Source organism: Microtus oregoni, unplaced genomic scaffold (genome assembly GCF_018167655.1).
Source record: "Microtus oregoni isolate MIOR12 unplaced genomic scaffold, Mior012 000144F_ref0000341, whole genome shotgun sequence".
Lineage (NCBI taxonomy): Eukaryota > Metazoa > Chordata > Mammalia > Rodentia > Cricetidae > Microtus > Microtus oregoni.
The window spans coordinates 464,075-487,601 of record NW_024544794.1 but is presented as its reverse complement, the minus strand read 5'-3'; the positions used below and the strand labels follow the sequence as shown (position 1 = coordinate 487,601).

The 23,527-nt window shown below is 45.3% G+C and overlaps 1 protein-coding gene across 7 annotated transcripts in view; it reads right to left on the bottom strand.

The window, feature by feature from the left end:
- Positions 1-23,527, bottom strand: part of LOC121444848 (SPATS2-like protein) — a 156,874-nt gene that overhangs the window by 25,683 nt on the left and 107,664 nt on the right. For 5 of the 7 annotated variants that reach the window (XM_041646759.1, XM_041646758.1, XM_041646762.1 and 2 more), the window contains 2 exons: positions 8,978-9,184; positions 7,617-7,752 (listed from right to left, as the gene is read on the bottom strand). In XM_041646759.1, the coding sequence (XP_041502693.1) occupies positions 7,617-7,752; positions 8,978-9,184 (343 nt within the window). The remainder of the gene's footprint in view (positions 1-7,616; positions 7,753-8,977; positions 9,185-23,527) is intronic. The other 2 variants (XM_041646763.1, XM_041646764.1) reach the window with 1 other exon arrangement.

Genomic DNA, 23,527 nt, shown 5'->3' with positions numbered 1-23,527 from the left:
TCAGGCAGTATGGAAAAAAAATTTTTTTTTTCTACCACTGATTGAAAAGGGAAGGCTTTGTGGTTCGAAAGCAACGGGGAAGAAAATCCCCCTTCTCGCATCCCCGTTACTGGCCTTGGAGGATGGGGTGCCCGAAGATAGATACTCACAGTGTTATAGAGTCTGTCTTTTTCTCAACGTACTGCATTCTCTTCCCGTAGGGAAGTCTCGGTACTACCGACATCTTGGACCAAAGATGCTCTTGCTGTAGGAGTGTGGGAAGGAAAGAAGATGCCAGAGAGACCATCCCATGCATCCTTGGCTGTTTAGCAGTGCCCCTGGTCTCATTTGTGCTACCAGAGACTGGTCACATGCCCTCCCTGTCGCTCTGATAGTCAATGATATTGCCAGACTGACCGTCTGCCAGAGGGGAGCCACTGTGAGACCAGTGAGAGACCTTGACGACACTGGCTTCGGACTCACTCTCTCCTCCACACGCTTTGTGACCAGTGACTTTCAACTGTTACCAGACCCAAAAGGGAACCAGCTGGATTTAAATGGACACAAACAAGTTTTCATTACCTCATCATCCGGTGAGGGGCACTAGCTTGGTCCAAATTTCTTGCTATCGTGAATTCCACTCATCTGTTAATGGACACCTACTAGGCTGGTCCCAATTTCTTGTTATAGTGAATAAAGCAGCAATATGCATGGGAAATTTGGTACAATAACAACAATGAAAATTACATATATGTAGTAATATATATATATATGTATATATATATATGAATACTATTTAGTTCTAAGAAAAATGAAATCACAAAATCGGCAGGAAAATGGATGGACTTGCACAGGGGGGAGAAGAAGCCCTGAGGGAGTGAGGTTCTGGGTGAATGTATATAATGTTGACATGAGCTGAACAGCCATGTCCAAGACCCCAGAGACTAAGACCCATGGAGTAATGGCAAAGCCTTCTTCTTGGGAGGGGAGACCCAGAGGGACATGGCACAGCCTTTCTCTCTGGTTCATGTGTGGATGCTGAGAGTGTGTGCAGAATATGTCCACCATAGCTCTCTCCCACCTAACGTTTAGGGCATAAAGACCGTTTGCCTACAGAGACCGCTCCTACCTAGACCGTCTCGTGATCCACCTGTACACCATCAATCCCGCCTCCTTGTCTATCTGTACGCGATAGCCCCACCTCCCTGTTCAACTCTATATAATACACACACTGAGCTGTCAGGGCACTGCGGGTTTCTCCGTCAGACTCTCTCGCCTACCTGATCCCAGCCTTCTGTCTGTGTCTCTGACTCTGGGTTTTCCTTCACGTCCTTGCTGCCTTGATCAGGTTCATCCCCGGAGCCACGCTGGATGCATTAGATATAGAATATATAATATCAAGCAAGGACACAAGCTCAGGAAGGAAAATGCTGCGTGTCCCCGCTTACACACAGACACTGACCAGCACATGTATGTATAAGTGCATGTGGGTACAGTGTAACATGTAGGAAAACACTCAAGAGTCCAAATCAAGGGGTGAGGAAGGCCATGAAGGAAGTAGACACTCGAGTCATGAGAAGGGAGACACAGCTAATTTTTTTCCTAGTTTTAACTCTGTAGGGATTTTTCTGATGGTGGAGAAATCTATAAAAATACAATCCACACTGCAAGTGTGAAGTCCAGCATCTTCAGGGTACCTGTTGTGAATATATAGAGGTTCACTGAGATGTAGGATCTGCTAATTCCAGCGTGTGATGGATTTTAAGTCCTTCAGACTCAAGTTGTAATGAAAAGACCACCCAAAAGAGAGAAGATGACACTGAATTCTGGGACCACAGAAGTAAGTTTGGGGGTGATACCTTTGTAAAGGAGTCTTCAAACTATAGTTTCCACACATGAGGGTGTGACGGGGAAGCAAATACTAGCTCATAGGCACTGTCTCTCAGTAACTACCAAGCTGTGCACAAGGAGAGCGACGAAAGACCTTCAGAGCACAGACAAACCAGATTCTCGGCGTTGTGAGCAAATCCTGGCACCAGACAAAAGCAGCCCCAAGGCGGCAAGAAAGGGTGAGTGTTTGGAGCTGGTGGCAGGGAGCGTTGGTCGCTGACAAGAGAACTTGTAAAGGAGGAGGATGGTCTTACTTGGCCTCAGACTTAGGTGGCTCAGAGGATGTACATGTCAATAATTTTACACTCTTTGAGCATCTGAGGAGTAACACTGGGAATAGGGTATCACCTGTGACCAGGTACTTCTGAGATGCAAGTCTCACCGGTTACTTTCCCGTTGGGAGGCCTCCCCAAGCTCACATCCCGAAAACAACACAGGATTTAAAATGTCAAAGAGACGATATCTGGCTGGTATATAGGGCCATCCTGCCAGTTGGGTGAAAATGTGCGCAGAAAGGCTTTGCCTAGCTACTGCCAAGGCTTCAGGAACAGGTAAATGACAGCTACCTTAAAACAGGGAGTTCTTCAGCTTGGGGTTCTCACACTAGAATTCATCTTTTGGTTAAGGGACAGGGTATCTAGTGAGGATTGTTGCATGTGATTATGTTGCTTTGGGTGTGGAGTACATCTTCACAAGGATGAGGTCATGAACTATGGAAGACCAGCAAGGGTCAATGAATCAAAAGAAAAAAAAGGGGTATGGAGACACCAGGATCTCTGGCCTAAAGGGGGCAACAGGAGGGAGCCTCAGAAGAGATACGAAGGAGGAGGAGATGACCTGAAAGGTGGCAGAGGAAGGGGAAGAGGGCAAGGGCTGAGACATCTCACCTCCGGACTTGGCCTAGACGAGACCTCACCTCTGTTGTGGTTTAAACATGAAAGCTCGTCATAGGACCATAGGTATGGAATACTTGGTTTCTCCCCTGGTGAGCACTGTTTTGGGAGTTTGTGAAACTTTCCAAGGCAGAGCCTCGTGGGAGGAAGCAGGTCACTAGGGTCAGCTTCCAGTCAGCTCTCCGCTTCCTGACTGAACTGTTGACATGACCAGCCTCTTCATGGTCTTGCCCCTGGGCCTTTCCCTCTAGGAGGGATGTGTTCCTTCTTTACTGTGAACAAATCATTCACTCCCTAAAGTGCTTCTTGTGTTAATTGGCCATAGCTATGAGAAAGGTAATGAATACAGCCCCACTTCAAGAAAACAAGACACAGGACACAGGGCCAGTGTGGTCTCAAGCTACAGAATGAGTGCTCTAAATGCCCTTTTTTTAATTTAAAATAAAACTGCTTAAAACAATTGCCCCCTTCATCCCCCCCATCTCTACAACCTCATCACCACCCCCACCCACCCTGCCACGACTTTGCTGGCTCCTGACCAGCTTCCCTCTTCCTCAGGAGTGCTCTTAGTTAGATGTTAAACTGACAATAACACCTAACAGGATTTTTATAGCTCTATTTTGGGATGCTTTCTCTCTCAGCATATGGCAGAAATATAGAGTATTATTATACTTCCCGGATGTTTTTTCAATCTCATGTTTTATTGCTCATTTTAAGCCTTCATAATCAACTTGGACACACACTCGCCGGCTCTGTGATGAGAAGCTAGGCTAGCCTCCGCACAGAGCAATTAAATCTGGCAGCGATGATTCCAAAGGATGACTATTTCCCAGCTGTGGCAGGAGGGCCAGTCGGACAGAGACGAAGCCAGCTGTTTCGCATTAGTTCCTGGTATTATTTTTACGCTTCCATTGCCAAGTTTATCTTCTGTTCAGGCACAGCAGGAGAGGATCATGTCATAGCTTGGTTCCTTGCTCAGATCCCCGGTTCGTTCTGAGAATTTGGGAAAGTCCCACGTATGGCCAGCTAGTCACATGGGACAGCGTTCCGGTGAAATGCCAAAGTGGTTTTCTTCCGTTAACTGTATCGAGCAAGCGTTCTTCACGGCCTGCTTGGGAAGGATCAATGCCCAGCTCATTCAGCCCTGGTGTGTCCTCAGTAAGGCTGGCGGATGACCAGCCGCCCACTTTCTTCTAATTTCTTTAAATCGCCGTTCCCACGAACTCATCACGATCGTTGGTGGAGTATCCTCAAGCAGATTTGTGTCCTCAAGTTGGCAATTGGTGGCAAAGTGAAACTTATTTTTAATGTTTTACATTAAATGTATGTTTTTATTCATTTATTTCTGAAGGACACACAAGGCCTCCTTTTGAGTACTTGGGAGTTAGGAGGACTGGGCGACCCAAATAAGGATCGGAGAGAGGACCTAGGCGTGGGGCTCACTGGCTCACTGAGGGTCACGTGACTTAAGTACCGTTTCAGAATGAATAATTTTTTTTTTCAGAAAACCAAAGGATGCGAACCATGTGTTTTGTATCTATAAACCTCGTCCAATGGAGCCCAAGGTTTGCCTGTATTTTAACTGGTGGTGCCAGGCACACAGCTCCCTCTGCTGCCTATGGTACACGATTTAGCCACCAGTAGGGAAACTTCTTTACCAAGTCTTCCATAGCATGGTATTTCTATGAGTACCACAATTCCCAAAATTCATCCTTCCCCTCCCCTCCGCAGAGACAAGGGAGGCTCTGTCTTAGTTTGTCACTGTGCTGGCTGGGCCCAGGTCTTATCTGGAACAGAAGCAAAGGTTTCCTCTTGGCAGAGACACACGCCAATGGTTATGCTTACACAGTAATTTGATTTGATTTTTAAGTTAGCGCACAATTGTGGGATCATTTTTATAAAGGGTGAGGTCAGAGGTCAGAAAAGGAGTGTTGGCGCTTACTCAGTAGCTGCCACATATAGCAAACGGTTTGAACTTCACACTTCCTTCTGGGTCTGGAAGGAGGCGTCGTTTTGTCTTGTGGGTGACTTTTTAGCATGGTAAGGCTCGTTCAGGCCCCGTCTCCCCACCAGGTTAAAGAGCAAAGGAAGAATTGAAAGCAGAGAAACCACACATTGCTTCCATGGGCACTGGCTTTCCTGGACCACACTTTGAAGAGTGAAAGAAACTCAAGCCTGCTGTAAACCTCCAGATGCCTCGTGATCCCTGTGCTCTTCCTTCTACTAACACACAAAATTAAGTAAATAAAAAGCAGTCATAGCAGCTGGAGGCAGGGGGATTAGCGGTCACCGCTCCACTGGGTAAGCCAGAGCCCGAGTCACTCAGATGCAAGGTCTCATGAGGGGCCCTGGGAGGAAGCGCTTACTCTACAGTGGCACCCACATGGATAGGGGGCAGAACTCCCCTCCAAAGACCGAGGCTGCCAAGCTGCAGACCCCAGGAGCAACTTTGCCCCGATGTCTCTCTGCATTGTCCAAGGTTGCTTTCACAAGAGCAGAGCTGAGTGACCATATGTCTGGAACGCTTAACAAATTTACTCGTTGGCCTTTTCCAGAAGCCCTGCTGCCTCTGGCTCTAGACACTTGTTGGGTAGACTTATAAGCAACGGGGCAACCGGCTTAAGGAGAGATTGGAAAAGTCCTAACTAGAAACCACTAAAAAGTCTGATCTTCAATAGTACAGCATCTTTGTTGTATGTAAGTGCTCACATGCATCCTGGGAGCTGCTTTGGACAACTTAGCTACAATCTGGTCAAGAGGAAAGTTCCACGGACTCCGTGTCTGGGTGAGGGTAAAGGGCTGCTCATCTCAGAAGACCTGTAAGGGGCTGAGTGGTGACCGAAGGAGACATTTCATGTCAAGTTCCTCGTGTCTTCTGCACCCTCGGGATGGTGTAGGTATCGGATGGTTTAAAATGCATGTATTTTAGATCAAGCTAAGTGTGAAGCTTAATCCTTAATGCCACAGCTTCTGCTAAAAAACACAGCAGTATCAAAGCAAGGACATGGCGTAGAAAATTATGTAGAAAATGCAACCAGCTGTAGCACCAGGAGAGCTCAAGGAGAGATGGGGACGACTTCCATGAACTCGGGTGCCGCGGTTGGGTGGTTTCTTTCAGTGTGAGCGCCTACAGTTTGACCTGGGTAACTGTGGCTCTTCAACTTTCAGCTTATGAGGTTGAGCTGGGACTGAACCCGCTGTCGGCTCTACAAGAAGCATTTGACTTGGAACAGATAGCGGGAAGACCGTTTCTCCTGCTGTAGTGGTTGGTAGATTAGAGACTTACACGGGACCAAAGCAGCCAATGCTTTTGACCAAAAAGCCACTGCCGTTTTTTTTTTTTTTTTTTTTGCTGGAGCTACTTAGCCTTAGGGGTTAAGACTGAGGGAGAAGCCAAGAAGCAGGGTGTCTGTCTAAGAATGAAGTAAGAAATAAGCAGAAGAGGGAAACGGTGGGAGATCCTGCACGAGAGAGATGGAGGGAGGAAGTGAGGGAGGAGGAGAATGGCCGGCTCCTGATAGTGGGATAATACAATTTGACTTAGAAGTAGATTTACCTGAATGAAGTTTCTGCAATATTTCTGGATGCATCAGCCACGAGATTCTCTTTTGTCTTTAGTGTGTCTTTTCTCATTTGAAATGGAGTCTTAAGTGGCACACTGAGAAGATCTTTCCCATGGTAATAGCATTCTATATAATGATAAATATCTCACTCCAATTCTGTCCATAATTAATCGCCCAGGGATCAGAGAGACTTTTTTTTCTCAGTAAAACCAGCTGAAGGGCGGGAAGGGCAACACCTAAACCACACCAGGGAACCATCTTTTTTTTTTTTTTTTTTTTTTTTTTTTTAAGAAAGCAAGCATGTTTGTTTGGTATAGAACAGTGAGCTGAGTTGTACTGAGAGTAGCATTGTGATTGGCTAAGAGTGATTGTCAATCTGATGGGATCTAGAGTGGCTGAGGAGGCAAGCTTCCGGGCACACCCGTGAGCTGTTACCTAGATTAACCAAGATGGGAAGGCCTGCTCGATTGCTCTATCTGTGGTCGGTAGACTGGAGTCCTAAGCTGAATATAAAGAAAAAGAAGAAGCAAGCTGGGGAGCAGCACCCACCGACTCTGCTTCCCAAACACAGTCACAAGGCGGCCAGCTGCTTCCAGCTCCTGTGCCGTAGTCATGAGTTCCTGCTACAGTGGCCTGCACTCTCAGACTGTATGTCCAAATACATCTTTCCTTCCCTGGGTTGCTTTTGTTACAGGGATGCAGCCACCACAGCCCACATCAAGAGGGGAACTCTATCACTAAGTTTACTCGATAAGATGCTTCTTTTTACTAGGGGAATTTAATGATAATGATGGGAATATTTTTGCTTTTTCAAATATCCCTCATGTGATTAGCTTTTCACAGAAGTCAACGCCACGTAAGCACGTCCCATAAGCTTTCGTCCCTAGCCCCGATACGCTAGTAGGTCAGCTTCAAACTCCAGTGAATTGTGACAGCTATCAGAGTTCTTATTCAAAATACCTTTTCTAGGTGGATCTCTGTGAGTTCGAGGCCAGCCTGGTCTACAAGAGCTAGTTCCAGGACAGGCTCCAAAACCACAGAGAAACCCTGTCTCGAAAAACCAAAAAAAAAAAAAAAAAAAAAAAAAAAAAAAAAAACCCAAAATACCTTTGCTTTCTCATTTCCAAGATCTATTTTCCTGCCTGCAGAACTTTAAAAAGAGTCAGCCAGAGAGCCGTTCTGGGATGTTTATGCATTAAATAAACCACCTTTTCCATCTGATGCTTTTTAGAGGCCACGGGAACGGCCCGGAGGCTGGGAATTTACTGCTGTGGGGTCGGCTTTTACTCACCAGTTGTGTAGCTCCGCGAAAGCGGCTTTGATCTTCTTCACGGAGCTGTCCACTTCCTCCTTGATCATGACGCGGTACCGAGTCAGGGAAACGGTGCAGCGCTGCAAATCCTTCACCGATTTCTCAATATTTGGGCCTAAAATGGACGCCAAGAAAAAGACGATCAGCGGGACCACTTTATCATTTATTTATGAACTAAAAGAAACAAATGAGGCAACCCACCCACCCCACACAGACCTGGCTTTTGTTTTCTAGAGGAAAAACATTGCTAAAGGGAAATGGTTTGCCTGGCCCTCGAGAATGTCTTCACCCAGAGGAACGCTGCCTGTGCCACACAGAGTCTGTCTGTCCTTCTGCCTGAAGCGTCATAAACTTCAGTGTCTTCCAATCTAAAGGCCATTCGTGCAGCTGGCTCCCTCTGTAAGCACCACCGTGTGTGGCTCAAAGTCAACCGGGATTTAGAGCAGGACAATGACAGAGAGACAGGGGAGGTACAAACTGGTTAGAGTGGGGAAAGAGTGTCAGGTATGCTGGCTCCTGACCGGCATCCTGAGCCAGGCCTGGAGTGACAGGAACAGCATGCAAGCATCTCTGTGTGTGCCCATCTCCCTGGGTTTCCTGCAATCGGCACCAGGGTGGAAAGCATACCCAGCCCACAGGCTGCTCTTATCTCATCAAGAGTATGTTTCTTCAAAGAAAGCAATCTCCCTAGAGAAAACGGAGCTAGTGTGTCAAGCCAGAGTCACAGAAATCAAATACAACTGAGGCCGAATCAGAAGTCACTGAGTTATTGAGTCTTGGAATCAGAAAGGAAGTGATTTAGCCATGTCATTCATACGTCTAGTCACAAGTCAAAGACACCAAGGTTTGGAAAATGGAAATTCTGCGTGTCAAATAGCAAAAGGCCTTGCAGTGTTAGATTGTCTGAAAGTTCTACTACAGAACCGAGTTCACACAGGGAAGACCGTCTCTCAGGGAAGAACTGTCAGGATCTACATCCATCTTCATCCACACAGGCCTAGACTTCATATGTCTGGGGGGCACTCATCCGTCCTGCGTTAACACTGCTTCCTAAGTGACCGAGCTAAATGAACACACATCCATCCATGGTGGGGCAGAGAAGGGGATGCCATTCCACCTTGATTCTCTTAGACCTTTGACAGACATGGAAAGGACCGTATCTGTCTTCCCATTTTCCATCCGAGTGGATCATAGAGGAAAAAAATAAAGAAGAAATACCACTGTAAGTAGGATTTTCTTTGCTAAGCAGTATTTTTTTTTTCTGGAAAGTTCTGCCATACTGGCACTTTTAAGTGTGTACGGGACATGTCAAGTCATGTGCACAAAAGAAACCACTTTACCTCTTTTCTTTGCCAGCTCATCCGCCTTTATTTCGAGATGAGCTGCGGGGGCATTGGACTTAACAGGAGATGTTTTTGCCTTAGGCTTGCTTGGGTTACAAGGCTGCCCAGATGACCACTGTAGACCATCTGGCCTCTCTGATGGTCCATGAATAGCTTTGGGGCTCCCATCTAAGGACATTCTCTGCTGCGGTAGTCTGTTGCCTTCTGTAAGAGAACACCAGATAATGACTGTGAAGGGGATAAAGCAAACACACGGGCGGCCGAGTGATGGGGAAGGGTAGGAGGTCTGGTTCCATTTGCAGGCTGACAATAATGCCTTGCCCTGCAAAATACCGAGGGAACTGTCTTCTGTGACGTAACACCGGAAAGGGCCTTGGGTTTAGAGTCAGAAGACCTGGGTCTGTGTGTGGGCTCTGGGAACTGCTTGCAGAGAGAGGTGGACAAGCTGTTTAATATCTGAACCCCACTTTCCTCACTTGTAACTGCCTAGCAAGGTATTAACAGGCTTGCAAGAGATGAGTATAAGTCCCCATCTCTCCCTTCCCCGATTCCAGTAAAAGCTTACGCATCTTTCAGGGTGAGCTTGCACTGCAACCGAAAAACGCAACCCCCCCCCCCATCTCTATTAACGCTTTGGGGTACTTCATTCTGAGTTAAGGAAGGCAGGAGAGGAATTGGAGATGAGGCAAGCATGGAGTAACCACGGGCAACATCATCATTCCATCTAATTTATGGCGGGATTAAATTGGTAAGCATCACGGTAACATCTCAACTATCTTTAAATTCCAAGAGCTGGATTCTCTCTAGAGCTTTGATAGATGAGACAATAAATTAGCAACACATTGCTTTTGGCATCCTTTAAAGGTAGGGTCCGAGGTAGTGATTGCTGGTGTGAATTAAATGGTGCCTAAGGGCCCGAAAAGGGAATGTATTACTTTTCAGATTTCACCACAGAGATCTCTGGTATGAAAAAAGAAAAGAGAGAGAGAGAGAGAGAGAGAGAGAGAGAGAGAGAGAGAGAGAGAGAAAGGAAGGAAGAAAGAAAGAAAGAAGAAAAAACAAAACAGTAGCCAGTGTGCTTCTGAAGGTCAGGTTCATGGACAGGTACGTGGTTAGCAGAAAGAGTACATTCTGGCTTAGAGACTCCAATTCTGAGCTACCCTGCATCCTGGACAGTCCAGTAGGAATGGCTTTACCTCTCTAGCTGGCTGTGGCTCACACGTATGCAGAGTGCCATCCTCTCTTTGAAGCCCAGCCTCCCTGTCCCTTTCTGGGGCACTTACCCACCCCTGCTTCTTCCTGCTCCTTGTTGGCTTTATATATTGCATTTGGTGTAAGGCTCCTACGCCTGTCTCTCAGCACTGCCTTACGAGAGGCTATGACCTCCGCGAGGGCAGACACTGAGCCAGATTCCCTTTCCAAGCTCCGGGACTTGTGTCTGGTTCAATAGATTTCTGCAGTACTGTGATTGAGTTAAAGTACTCTTAAAATGATTTCATAGGGAAAAAAAAAGGCGAGGCACACCTTTCCCGACACTGTCACAAGACGGGGGGGAGGGGGGAGTGTGAGAGAATGCAATCCGGGTCCCAGACAATTTGATTTTAGACATTAGCTCATTTATGATAAATACGATTTGACTCTGGTACAATCCATCATTCATAACCTGCATATCAAGGAGTTTCCCTGAACGATGGAAACCTTACTGAAAGGGAAATTATAGCACACAACGAAATGTCCAGAAAGGGTAGCGAACAGCGAGCAAACACTTAAATCGCATTTCTTGCGGTAACAGAACCGATTGAAATGGTAAGGTATTATTTAATCCTGAGTCACACTAATGTAGAACATCACTGTGTGAATGATAGGGGCTGTCAAGCTTCAGTGTGAAATGACTCTCCCTCGGGACTGTTCACACAGCAAGTCCCTAAGGGACGGTCTCTGGAGAGCCCAGGTCAGCAGTGGGCCCTGTGTTCTGCATCCCAGGTGGCTCTGAAGGAGTGGAGATGGGTAAGCCCACCTGAGGATGGATTTATAAACAGTTGCATTGAAACAATGTCTAAATCCAAACTGGTTCCAGCTCATGCCCTTCCTACATTACAGCTGAAGTTCTACATTGGTGTGCGATTCTACATTCGGAATCTTAAATTCAGCACAGCACAGCAGATTAGTTGCGGTCTTGGAAATATGGGGGCGGGTAGCCTAATGAAAATAATGACCTTAGGGAGAAGAACAGAAATTATTCTGTTAAGATGCAAATGAATTTTAACCAGGAGACAAGCATGTAAATAAATGTGAGCTCATTAACCTGTAGCTAAAAATATTTTGTTTGTGCGTCAGAGAAATAAATATGTAGGCTATTGATTCCGTTCACCGTTCATCTCACAACTATTTATGGAGAAATTTTAATAGCCATCTTTTTTGCCCTCTGAAAAATCATTATTGAGGGGAATCATCAGACACTGGGGATTATTTACAATGCCCAAAGACCACTTGGATCTATCTGCACACTGGCTAGGTAGATTAGTCTATAAATATGGCAAAACCCCGGGGTTCTCTCGGAGAGTTACACAGCCACAACGGAAGGATGGCCATTGGACCACAAGTCCTGGACTTGCAGTCATACAATAATGGAAGTTCTTTCCCGGACACAGTGATTTCCCTTTAGCATCAGAAGCACCATCAGGTCTCCCTCTGGAGTCCAGCTTTAAAACTGAAGAGCCTGTAGCTGACCGGAGTTGATCCACACGGTACACGATCAATAAGGTAGCCGTTCCCCACGTGTGGCTACGGAACGGCTAAAATGTGACTTATCCATACTGCCACGAGAAGTCCGATAGGAAGCATAGACTGTTCTTTTGAAAAGCTTGGCACGATACCTTACAAAGATTCTTTAATAAATACTAAAAATATGGAGACTGGAGGGTATAGCTCAGTGGTGTAGTATTCACCCAGAATATGCAAGGCCCTAGGTTGGATCTTTAGCATTGCAAAAAGTCAACGAATAAATATTAATCACATATTGCAATGATCATATTTTAGATATACCAATTTAGATAACATATTACCCAACTGAAATCACCTTATACCTTTGAATGTGGTTGTTAGAAAAATATAGAATTACATTTGGGCTTGCATTGTATTTCTATTGGTTAACATTAGTATAAACTGTAAGGAATGGAGAGTTTGCAGTGATCAGTCACTACTAATCTATATCCTACGATGAGAAGGCATTTATTTTAGTCTGCACTTTCTGTGCGTGAAAAGCGGAGGCAGAGATACAGGCCTCGCTTATCATCCTAGGCTTGATATCGACTGCTACAGGATAAACAATGAATGAATGAAAAATATGTAGCAATGACCCAGCATTACTGCAGCACTTTACATCGCTAGGGTCATTCCAACAGTAGGGCACCTCGGCAGACTGGAGCCTCTGTGGCTTTAATATTCATCCAGGATTTGAGCCAAATTTGTGACCTCTTCGAAAGAGTGAATTTGCTTAGATTTCAGCAAAAACTACATATTTTTACTTAATTCTTTCCCGGGTGTTTATCTTAATAATGGCGCCCAGAAACTTCTGTGGTTGTGAATGTCACAATTACGAGAACCCTTCCGAAACGGAAAATACTTAGCAGTTCCTCACACACCTAGCGAGTGACTGGCGGAGAAGCAGTTAACTTTCTGATTCAAGGAGACTCTAGGGACACTTCACGTGGGCTCGCTGATGTGCTAGTTCTTCCTTTCCTGTAGAACACAGTGAGCCATATCTCTCTGCCCTTGACACCAATGCACACAATGTAAGAAGCTGATAATGAGCCCAGTGTGACCTTCTTTGTCTCAATGGCCCTGGCCACACGGTTGGAAAACAACGGACGATTTGCGTGAGTTGGTGTCTGGACTCTCTCGTACCCACTGATGTACTTATCTGTCCTCAGCACATCTACGTAAGAAGTCCCAGTATCAGATAATGTCTGTTCTCCAGATTGATTCATTTTTATTCTAGAGATTATTTTGTCTACCGTAGACCCTTTGCATTCTAATGTACATCTAAGAATTAGCTTTTTCAAAAAAAAAGAATTTCAATAGAAAATCTGGCAGAATTTTAGTTGAGTTTGTGCTCAAGCTACAAGCCAATTTGAGAAAAAGCTGGACTATTGTCAATATTGAATCCTTTGATTCTAAAACATTATGAACCTCATCATTTATTTGAGCCTTAAAAATGATCTTAACTAAATTGTTTTAGTCTTGGGGGTCTTAAATATCAACAATCAAATTTATTCCTAGGTATTTTAGACTTCTTTTGTTTTGGTATGTAAGATTTAAATTCTTTTATATTGCCAAATGTTGGTTACAATTATAGAAAAAGGAAACTCTAAGGTGTGTGTGTGTGCATAAACAGGCCCCCAGATCTTAGCACAACTGATACCATGATGGAAATGCCATTCAGGCCTTGGAACTCAGCATGTATACAGGGAGTTAACACTTGCCAAAATGGGCACAACAACCTAATCCACCAAAGTCAGGAGTTCTGAGACCCCTAGATTCATGAACCTTGCTTCCTGGCTTCTATAGTTGTGGTTTTTGGCTAACTGTTCTTGCTAATTGAGGCATGTCAACCCAGGATTTATTGTTTGTGCTTCAATGCTCATTCCTGAGAAAGGCTTGGGACTGCACTCAGGTCCTGAACAGCTAGGGTAGACTCTGGAAGGCTAATAAAGACTTTCTGTTGGTTTGAACCCACATTCAAGTCAGTCTTCTCTGGTTGATACCTCCTAACAGATACCACACAATATTAAACTTATATCCAGAGACTTATCTTATGACCTATTAATTGGTCTATTTTGATGAAAACGCCAGATGTTCCTGCAATGTTGGGTCTATGGCCCTATCAATCAGGTTAGTTGACAGTATTGAGTACTGATCTTTAATGTAGTTGTCTCATCAATCAGTAAGAACATAGTATTATAATCTACAACCACTATGAATTGGTCTTTCTTTAATTCTATCAGTGTTGCTGCATAGATTTTGAAGTGCTATAATTAGGTTTAGAATCGTGAACTCTAGTTGATAGACTGACTTATGTGTTACTATGGAATGGCTCTGCCAGCGTTTCTCGAACTGGAATCTCTTCCTCTGTGCTAATGCAGCCACACCTATCCTTTGTATGTAGCTGTTTACACAGTGTGGCTTTCCTATGCCCTACCTTTAGCTTTACATTTATCATATCACGTCTACTCTGTCACTACCTGTTTTCTAACTGAAGTTTTAGCCGCTTACGTTTAATGTAATTATTAGTACTATGAGATTATATCTACCATGTTGAGTTTATATTAGTATAAAAATTAAAAACAATTAGAGATCATTGTAAAGATTACATGATTGTATTATCTGTTTATCACAATGTCCTTTCAATAAACATGTTCTTCATGACTAAGATAAGAACCATGTAAGAGTATAATTTTACTTAACCACTTGTGTCAATACAGACACATGGGCTCACATTTTTTAACCATGTATGAACAACTGTGTACAGATATAAATTTTAAAATTTCAAAAGCCTCTTTTCTCTAGATTTTAGTTGTTTTTGTGTAAATCCGATGCTTTCCTAAGAAGACTGTTGGAAGTAGACAGGCAATTTAACTCTAACCTCAAGGGGTGTAGTAAATACAGCAGCCCCAAAGTCATTATTTTAACCTATTAAAATGCTCTGAGAGACTTCCCCAAAGATGATATTCCAATAAAGCCTGATCATGCTTAAGGGTTGTATGGTAGTTTTATCTGGAAAAAATCGATACACAAAGCATAACTTTGTTGCTAAATATTAGGTTTAAGATTCCTAATGTCTGTGTCACTTAAAACATGTCAACACTCTCTTAAAATTACTGAAGTAAATACAATTCCATTTTATGATGACTGGTAATATAATTGATAGCTCTTGGGTACCTGATATTACTGTTTTTCAATATTTATAATAAGAGAAATACAAATGGAAATTACCTTAGGAAATAATTTTTTTTAAAAAAACAATAATATTAGTGCAACCTTTCTAGACAGACGTATATTTAGAACTTAAGCTCACGTATATATGTGCAAGCACACACACATGCACACATGTGTACACACACACAGGCACACTCATCCTTTTTAAACCCAGTAATTACAAGGCCCAGAAATAATCACAGAAGCCTTGCACTACAGTGTGGTTCCTAAAAGCAGAGATAAACTTAAAGAATCCATACAAACAAACAATCTAGAAACAGTTAAAAGATGTGACAAATTTATAAAAATAACACATCCGTTAATAAACACAACGTTTTACATAGTTAATATACACTAATAAATATGACCTCCCCTCTCCTCAGAGAAGCTTCCCTATGGGGTGGATGGCTGTCAGTACCGAGTCTCACAACTTCTCCAAGAGAGAGACTCGGTGACTACGGAGGGAGCTTCTCCCTAAACAGACAGCTCTATTGCTGCCCTTCCAGCAAGGCTCAGGCGATGCTGTGGAAGAGGTAGGAAAATCACAGGAGCCAAAGTTCGGAGAAGATTGCTTAGGAGACTGCACTCTGGGACTCAGGGAAGTAAGGGTTCAGACCCCACCCCAAATGAAGCACTTAGGCAACTGATGGCCCCTGAGGGAAGGGGTGTGAGTTTACGGTGGCCCATAGCCTGTGATCCAGTGGCCGCCTATGTTCATGAAGGACTAGTCTGGATGCGAGCACACTCTGAGCACATTGTTTCTGGAGCTGGAGAGACGGCTTGGCCTCTGAGAATACTCCCAGCTCTTAGACTGGACCAGAATTCAGTTCCCGACACCCAAGATGGGTGGCTCACAGCCTCCTGTAATTCCAGCACCAGGGGATCCAGCACCCTCTGCTGGCCTCGGAGGGTGACTGCATGCATGGACATATATGCAGACACAGACATATATGCACCTAATTATTTTAAGTCTTTAAATACATTGAACTCATGTATGAAATGACTAAAGAATAAATAAAAAATTAAAAAAGATAAGTGAGAGGCAGAACGCTGAAATAGGGTTGTACTATAACAGAACCTCCTCTCTGTTATAATCATAAATAAAAGATGAGATACCATGGGAAGAATAACCTTAACAGATCTTCAATGATATGATGCTCATCCTTCCATGCTAAGTAAAGCAGAATGCAAAAGAATCACGTGCTATATAATTATTTTTGTGAATAGTCTTTGTGTCTGTGCCTTAAAGTGATTTTGAAATGAAATTTAACAACGGTTGTTTTGGGGAGACAGGATTTATCTAATGGAATTTTCCAAATTTCCTCAATTAGGACAAAGCTATTTTAAACACAGAAACACAGACTCTATAGTTATATCTAAAAAGCAAAAGATAATAACTTAAAATAAGACACAGGGTCCCATATGCACTGAACCTTTAGATCCAGAAACAAGACTTACTCTTTATTCAAAAAAGTCAAACTTGGGTTTTTGGAAAGAGCACAGTTTGCAGAAGGATCTAGGGGGCAAGAGGAGATGTGGGAGCCTCCTGAGCGCACTTCTGTAGTAGTGAGAGAGAGATGGGGCGGTGGTTTGGGTGGGAAGGAAGAGGGAGAGACAGTGAGAAATGGATCCATGCATACCTGGGAAGGAAAATCAGCAGGTCCTGTTGGTGGACTGATAACAGGGAGGGGACAGGGAGAGAGAGGGCTGTCCCGAGTGCTGCTCGACCTCTGCCTTGCATGGATATGAACTCGAAAACAAGAGAACCAAGCTTAAAATGGAGATCAAGAGATGGTTTGGAGCGTGCCATTGAAGTGATCTGAAATGTCTAAATGAAGAATCAACTCTAGTTCCCAATTTCAGAGAGGAATGCAGACTCGGAAGATTGGGGTGAGCCACGCGACATAATTAAAACCAGGGCGAGGTCCAGATGATCTCAGAAGAAGGCATACCTGCATGATGAAGGACTTGGGGCCAGCCAAGCCTTGATGAGACGTAACGGGCCAAAAACCACACAAAAACATGGTTCTCAAAGAAACCGATGGAAAGCAACAAAGGCACAGAGAAAATAAGGGGGCCATGCCATGGAAACCAAGTTGAAAAAGACACGGCGGGTCAAGACAGAGGTGTAAACAATGGTACATCTGCTGGAAGGAAAGATGAAACATCTGTCAGATGCAGTCGCTGGGAGGCCCCTGCGGACCCTGGGTGCAGTGTCTTTGGAGAGATGGGGTGGAAGTCATCACAAACGGTCTGAAGGGTGAGGTGGGGGTGATGGCATGGAGACCTGGGTAGAAATAACTCCTTTGAGATATTACAGAATAATGGTCCAGTGATGGAACCTCAGGAAAGTTCTTCCTGTTACAGCCACTTCCCTGCCATCTCTTCTCCCACCTCTGCAGGACAGGGCGGCTGACAGACACACTGACGTTGCCGTAGGGGGGCAGAACACGGAGGTTAGCTAGACATAATGTCAGGTCTGCCCTTTCAAAGATTTCCTTAGTCATTATTATTCCATCCAAATCCCAGGGAACCCGAGCCGCTTGGAGGCCATGAGAGCGGGTGATGCCCTGACCTTGTATTAAAAGATAACAGGTATCAGCAACGGATCAAGCTGTCAGAGGTGGAAGACAGACGTGTAAAGTCAAACGTACGCCACTGTCTTCGTTCCTCTTGAGGCAAGTTCAACCGTCTTTGCATCCGACAGAGCTTCGTTCAAAGCTTTGCTCAAAGAAAAATCTTAAAACCTTTTAGGAAACCCCTTCCTTTCCCCGTGTGCATTCTATTCAAGTCCTTTTGGAACCAAAGCCACCATGTCGAGGTTCCGAAGGTAGGGTATTTAGAGATGAGGATCAATAGAGGGTGATTTTGCTGGACCAGATATAATGTGCTTTGTCAACGAGAAGGGGAGAGAGGCCTCTGGGCTTCACCTGCTTAGGAAACAGAGAAGTAGCTGAGGGCATTGGCTGTCCGGTGGCCTTGGGTTACTATAGCCAATGCCTGTCTGTGTCCATTTCTGCTCTCGACTACCCAGGGAAAGAAAGCAGAGATCTGAGTCACGGAGGGTAGAACCGAAGGCTGCTCCTACAAGTACCTGCCCATTTCAGCCCCAGTACTGCTAGAAGAAAAGGTGAAAGCCGAGCAATGCACACTACACGGAAATGAACCAAGAGCTTGGGTCCTAAAACAGTAACTAAAGAGGAACACGATGGATAATTGTGTGCTTTGAAACAGCAATAAAACGTGTGTTTGTAAGAGAGCACACAATCTCAGCTCTATATAAAATGTATGATATCTCTAATTTTTCAAAGACAGCAGAAACCTACGCTGATAATTGCGGGGGCTTCTTCGAGGTGCTCGCCAAGTCTAAAGAAACAAACGAACAAAAGCTAACAAACCTGGCTGTGGAGCCCACCACGGCCTGGCATGGGATACTGAAGTACCCGCAGCTCAGCTTAAACATCTCCTCTTCGGATGCTTATATCAGTGTGACCTCATCTGAAGCCACCGCACACCCACCGAACATCCACTGTGTCTTCAGAGAAGGGGCCTGTGTGCTTTTCAGAATCTCTGATCATCTTAGGAGCTTCGTTTTATGTTGGCTTATTATCTATCTATTTTCCCTACCCGACAAAGTACGCAAACTCCCTGGGAGCAAATGCATGGTCATCTGGTTCATCTTCACATCGGGTGTGCCTTTAGATGCTCAGACAGATTTGCTCATCAAGTAAACCAGGGGCACAGCGATTTCCTCTCTGCCAGATTCTGTGCTGAGGGCTCTGAGCTATTCATTCACTGCTCACCCAAATCTTGGACAGTTAGATTTGTTTGTTTGTTTTGCTTTGCAAGGGAGTAAAATGAAACACAGAGCAGTTAACTTTCCCATGGGCACACAGCCTGTAATTACACAAGACAAAGGCTTGAGCCCAGACATTTCCATGGCTGGGCACCTCGGTTCTTGCTCATGATCTGTTGAGTCACCGGAGAGCAGGCACTTTTGAAACCCTAGACTACACAGATTTTGCTTTGCTATGAAAGTTTCAGGCTAGCGGTGTTCCTGTGGGTCTTCTCTAATCCTCTGTCCCAGTGCTGGGCTCAGAGGAGCAGGAGGGATCCTGTTGGAGCTCCTCCCAAAAAGTCTGCGTGCGAACCCTGTAGGCACCTCAAAACACGGACGTGTTCTGGGTAACACCCACATTAGAACACAAGCCCCTTTCTTTCTCCTGTGGCTGATTTCCACGTTGAGAACGCGGTGAAGAGGCAGTTCTGTGCGCATGAGCCTCTCAGGGTCTGTATTGTAAAGGGACGGCAGACACGGGGACAGGGACAATCTGCAGTCTAGGTTGTGGAGACCAGCACACACGGTAGGGAGCCCTCCGCTTGTGGCAAACAGGAAAAGAAGATGTGGCCTCCCAGGATGCTTTAGGGATGAGAAACTCTAAAGGGAAGCTTCTGGTGGCCCCAGTCCTGCTTTCCCTCCTCCGTGGGCATGGGTCCAGCTGGAGGGAGACCAGGAGGAACGTGATTTCCTGTTCTGGCCCAAACACAGATAAGGCTTGAGAATCTGAGGCTCAAAAAACACAGCAGGAGGGAGATTTGGGGAAACTGGACCCTAAGGTGCTTTAGATGTTTAGTTTGGAGGCCTTGAGGGGGTAAAAATGACTATCTTTAGCACTGCTTTTCATAAAAACAAACCTCTGTCTAGTCTTTGCTTGAACTTAGTATTTGGAAACAGGACGGTTTGGACTGGAATATATATGAAAGATCTCATCTGAGCTGTTATTAAACATTCTGAAATACAGAAAGAACGACTCTCAGGCCGAAAGCCTACTCTTCAGCCTCCACACTCCGTGCCGACACGCAGCACTTTCTCGGCTGACAGCGTTATATTTACAGCCTAGAATGATGGCGCTCTGGGCGGTTATTTTTCACAGAGGAAGTCACGCTAACACCCCGGAGCCACCCGCATATATCTTAAAGCTAACTTTTCCCCTACCGGAATAATGACTCTGTTTAAGACTTTCAAAAAAAAAAAAAAAAAAAGGAGAAAGATCCTGAATGTCAAGGTGTTATAAAAAGATAAAACATGCCTTGCACACGTCCACAGCCTGCTGCCCGGAGGGACGTACGCGGCAGGCTTTGTTGAGCCAGTGGTTTCATTACTGGAGAGCCTGATGAACGTAGCCGGGAGATTTCCTTCCGGCTCAGTCTGTGACTCCACTCAAGCACAGAATATCATTATAGGGTTTTATCACTATTACTTTCTTCTAATTTTTCAATTACACATTTTTTAAAATTTGTTTTTTTTTTTTTAGGAGTTAGAGAGCGCGTGGCTTTAGCATTAATTCTCCATTGCAATTTAGATAGACCTAACTGAGTCAAGTTTTGCCAAAAATTCAGAAAGGGGAAGAGTACTTTTTTGGCCTCTCCATGCAGGAGCCTGGGTTCCCCAAAGAAACAGGGCTTAAGACTGCACCTCATCCATCCTTCTGCTCGGAATGGGGTACCATGTATACAAGTTCTGACATTCACCTGTGATTTGTCTGTCAGCGGGCTCAGGACTTCTGGTAGATTAAACACGTGTTTTAGAGTCCTTGAACAGTTTTGGCATCTACTTCATGATGGGCGTTTACTATCTTTGGAGGAAAGAAACTTAACCAATCATAAACTTCTTTTAAAATCTATGACCAGCCGGGCGATGGTGGTGCATGCCTTTAATCCCAGCACTCGGGAGGCAGAGGCAGGCGGATCTCTGTGAGTTCGCAACCAGCCTGGTCTACAAGAGCTAGTTCCAGGACAGGCTCCAAAGCCACAGAGAAACCCTGTCTCGAAAAAAACCAAAATAAATAAATAAATAAATAAATAAATAAATAAAAAAAAATCTATGACCACTGCACGTGGGACGCCGATGGAGCCAACGGTCAACCTAATGACCTTCTACTCCAGTCATGCATTTTTCTGAAAAAAAAAAAAACGCTCACAGAAAGCATAAAGATTTATGAGGAGCCAATGACAGCAACAATCTGTTCAGGTGACACTCAAAAGAACCATAAGGACACCGAGCGGCATTTTGTACTGATAGTACAGATTCTTCCCAGAAAGCCTCTGGATATCCTGCCGGTGAGGATCAAGTCGCCTTGCAGAGAGGACAGCCTTAGTTGGTGCTTAGCTGTCAAGGGGCTACCCGTGGAGAGGTGAAGGGCTTCTGCCTTGCATCCAGTCCATTTACTTGACAGATTTACTGAAACGGTGTTAGGACAGAGGCATAAATTACGAGTCAATGAGCACATACACGGCTCGGCTTTTAGTTTATGATTGATATCGAAACATCAACTTGAGTCATTAGACTTTGAAAGTAATTCGTGTAAAAGCAATACCAAGTAAAGCTGGGAACCTGCCACTCGGTTATTTCATTTCTTCCTCCTGTCCTGACTCTAAATCAAAAGAGATTTTAAAAACCGAATTAGAAATTCCTGGAGAATTTGGATTCAAAATGAACGAGGCGGCTCTCATGGCAGTCGCTGCTTGGTTTTAAGACACTGTCGTGTAGTTGATAAGGATGAGTGACCACAGCACTATGGATGGAGTTGGTAGGAAAGGAGGAGACAAATGAAGGCTGGAGGAGCAACTTAAAGACTTCCTGTGTGATACCGAGTGTCATGACCTGGCCTCCGCTTGTCATGTTCCTCAGTTAGTGTGTACCACCATCGGGTTTTGTTTGTATTTTGAAATCCTAGGCAGGGATTTATTGTGGAAGAGTCTTTTTGTACACTGTGAATATACATCACTCTGGTTGGTTTAATAAAAAGAACAGCCAAGAGCAAGGCAGTATTTTCGGGAACAGGGGAGTCTGGGAAGAAGAAGGGCAGAGACACCAGGAAACAGAGCAGGCAGCATTGAAAGTAAAGGAAACTGACCCACGTAAAGGAATGGAGATGAAAAGATATGGGTTAATTTAAGTTACAAAAGCCAGTTAGAAACAAGCTGAAGCTATTGGCCAAGCTTCCGTAACTAATCAGTCTCCATGTAGTTATTTGGGAGCTGGCAGGTGGAGTAGAGAAAGACTCATTACAGGGATGATCTCACTCACCTTTGGCTTGTCACAGGATAACAACGCCATACTAACTGAAGGGGTACGACAGACAAGGGAGCTGAGCAAAAGTCTCTGTACCCCTTATAACCTTCCCAGTCTTCTCCATCACCTTGTCCCTAGCCTTCCCAGCCTTCTCCGTCAACTTGTCCCTAACCTTCCCAGCCTTCTCCATCACCTGGTCCCTAAACTTCCCAGCCTTCTCCGTCAACTTGTCCCTAACCTTCCAAGCCTTCTCCGTCACCTTGTCCCTAGCCTTCCCAGCCTTCTCCGTCACCTTGTCCCTAGCCTTCCCAGCCTTCTCCGTCACCTTGTCCCTAGCCTTCCCAGTCTTCTCCATCACCTTGTCCCTAACCTTCCCTGGCTTCTCCATCACCTTGTCCCTAACCTTCCCAGCCTTCTCCGTCACCTTGTCCCTAACCTTCCAAGCCTTCTCCGTCACCTTGTCCCTAACCTTCCCTGGCTTCTCCATCACCTTGTCCCTAGCCTTCCCAGTCTTCTCTGTCACCTTGTCCCTAGCCTTCCCAGTCTTCTCTGTCACCTTGTCCCTAGCCTTCCCAGTCTTCTCTGTCACCTTGTCCCTAGCCTTCCCAGTCTTCTCTGTCACCTTGTCCCTAGCCTTCCCAGTCTTCTCCGTCACCTTGTCCCTAACCTTCCCAGTCTTCTCCATCACCTCGTCCCTAACCTTCCCTGTCTTCTCCGTCACCTCGTCCCTAACCTTCCCAGTCTTCTCTGTCACCTTGTCCCTAGCCTTCCCAGTCATCTCTGTCACCTTGTCCCGAGCCTTCCCAGCCTTCTCCGTCACCTTGTCCCTAACCTTCTCAGCCTTCTCCGTCACCTTGTCCCTAACCTTCCCAGCCTTCTCCATCACCTTGTCCCTAATCTTCCCAGCCTTCTCCGTCACCTTGTCCCTAGCCTTCCCAGTCTTCTCCGTCACCTTGTCCCTAATCTTCCCAGTCTTCTCCGTCACCTTGTCCCTAGACTTCCCAGCCTTCTCCATCACCTTGTCCCTAACCTTCCCAGTCTTCTCCGTCACCTTGTCCCTAACCTTCCCAGTCTTCTCCGTCACCTTGTCCCTAACCTTCCCAGTCTTCTCCGTCACCTTGTCCCTAGCCTTCCCAGCCTTCTCTGTCACCTTGTCCCTAGCCTTCCCAGTCTTCTCTGTCACCTTGTCCCTAGCCTTCCCAGTCTTCTCCATCACCTTGTCCCTAACCTTCCCTGTCTTCTCCGTCACCTTGTCCCTAGATCTTTCCCTGCCCACCAATCTACAACATCTCAATCGCTCAGGTGGAGGTGGCATCTCTGCTCTCCAAGCCTGAAATTCACTGTATTCCACAGTCTTCACTACAAGAATATCAGAGAATGAGTCCCGCAGAGCCTACATCACGAGTATCCTTCTCAGAGTCCACCTGGCATCTGGTACTCAACTAAGACTCTCCCAGGGGTGCCCATCCCAGTCCTCCTGGTGTAGGCACCCAGCA